The sequence below is a fragment of the Carlito syrichta genome, unplaced genomic scaffold (genome assembly GCF_000164805.1).
Source record: "Carlito syrichta isolate Samal-C Ts95f unplaced genomic scaffold, Tarsius_syrichta-2.0.1 Scaffold307179, whole genome shotgun sequence".
Lineage (NCBI taxonomy): Eukaryota > Metazoa > Chordata > Mammalia > Primates > Tarsiidae > Carlito > Carlito syrichta.
This window is the reverse complement of record NW_007251275.1, coordinates 187702-189499: the sequence shown is the minus strand read 5'-3', so window position 1 is coordinate 189499 and position 1798 is coordinate 187702. Positions and strand designations below refer to the sequence as shown.

The 1798-nt window shown below is 50.7% G+C and overlaps 1 protein-coding gene across 5 annotated transcripts in view; it reads left to right on the top strand.

The window, feature by feature from the left end:
* The window catches only part of PMEL (premelanosome protein), a 14060-nt gene that overhangs the window by 6418 nt on the left and 5844 nt on the right, over window positions 1–1798 (top strand). For all 5 annotated transcript variants that reach the window (XM_021715526.1, XM_008064021.2, XM_008064022.1 and 2 more), the window contains one exon: window positions 1278–1412. In XM_021715526.1, the coding sequence (XP_021571201.1) occupies window positions 1278–1412 (135 nt within the window). The remainder of the gene's footprint in view (window positions 1–1277; window positions 1413–1798) is intronic.

Here is a 1798-nt window from a genome sequence, read left to right as displayed (position 1 = left end):
TTACTTGATTGTTTTCTGCTTCCAGTTCCAAAGCAAAATGGGATTTTGTTTTTGTTTTTGTTTTTTTGAGTTGGAGTCTCACTCTGTCGCCCAGACTGGAGTACAGTGGCACGCTCCTGGCCATTGCAGCCTTGACCTGCTGGGCTCTGGCGGTCCTTCCGTCTCAGCCTTCCAAGTAGCCGGAACTACAGGTGTATGCTACCGTACCTGGCTAATTTTTTATTTATTGGAGTTGCCCAGGCGGTTCCCAAACCCGCAGGCTCAGGCAATCCACTCGCCTCGGCCTCCCAAGGTGCTGGGATTACAGGCTGAGCCATCGAGCCCAGCCGAAAAGGGATTGTTTTAAGAATTCAAATGTAGCCAGGCTCAGTGACTCAGCCTGTAATCCCGTGCTTTGGGAGGCTGAGGTGAGTGGATTGCCTGAGCCCACAGGTTCGAAACCTGCCTGAGCAACTTGGCGAGACCTCATCTCTAAAATAATCAAAAACTAGCCAAACATGGTAGTGCACGCCTGTAGGTCCAGCTACTTGCAAGGCTGAGGCTGAGGCGGAAGGATCGCTGGAGCCCAGCAGGTCAAGGCTGCAGTGACTGGGAGCGGCCACTGCCCTCCAGTCTGGGCGACAGAATGAGACTCCAACTCAAGAAAAAAAAAAGAATTAAAATGTGACTGGACATAGTGGCTCATGCCTGTAATCCCAGCACTTTGGGATGCTAAGGTGGGAGGACTGCTTAAGCTCAGGAATTCGAGACCAGTCTGGGTAACAACAAGACCTTGTCTTTTAAAAAAAAAAAAATCACAAAAATTAACCAGATATAGTGGCATGTGCCTGTAGTCCCAGCTACTCAGGAGACAAAAACAGAAGGATTGCCTGAACCCAGGAGGTTGAGGCTGTGGTGAGCCGTGATTGTGCCACTGTACTCCAGCTTGAGTGACAGAGTGAACTCTGATTCAAAAAACAAAAAATTGGCCGGGCTCAGTGGCTCAGCTTGTAATCCCAGTGCTTTGGGAGGCTGAGGTGAGTGGATTGCCTGAGCCCGCGGGTTCATGACCCACCTGGGCAACTTGCTAAAACCTCATCTCTACAATAAATCAAAAAAATTAGCCGGGTGTGGTAGCGCGTGCCTATAGTTTCAGCTACTTGAAAGGCTGAGGCGGAAGGATCGCTGGAGCCCAGCAGGTCGAGGCTGCAGTGGCTGTGAGCATGCCACTGCACTCCAGCCTGGGCGACAAAGTAAGAATGCTAGTGCTTGAAAATGACTCTGTATTTACCTTTCAGGAAGCCAGGTGTGGGAAGGACAGCCAGTGTATCCCCAGGAACCTGATGCTGGCTGCATCTTCGCTGATGGTAGCCCCTGCCCACCTGGCCCTCGGTCTCAGAGGAGAAGCTTTGTTTATGTCTGGAAGACCTGGGGTGAGGGACTCCCGTTTCCAGCCTGTCATCCACACTTGTTTACCTCTTCCTGCCAGATCACCTTTCTTTTTGGCCTCACCTTAATTTCTGTGATTTTCCTCTCATCTTCATTTCCCTCTTGGCCCCTTCCTCTTCCATGACACCTAGCCCCCTCAGCCTTCTCTGCCTTATTTCTTTCTGGCAGTCCTTCCCCAGTTGTAGGTCCATCCCACATAGTCCCCAATAGGATGCTTTCCCTGTCCCCCACTCAATTTAAATTCACAGGCTTCCCATACAGCCTCAGAAGTAATCAACCTCAATAGACCTCTTGGTTTCCCTTCTCTGGTCCCCTGTTTCTTTTTTTTTGAGTTGGAGTCTCACTCGGTCGCCCAGACTGGAGTGCAGTG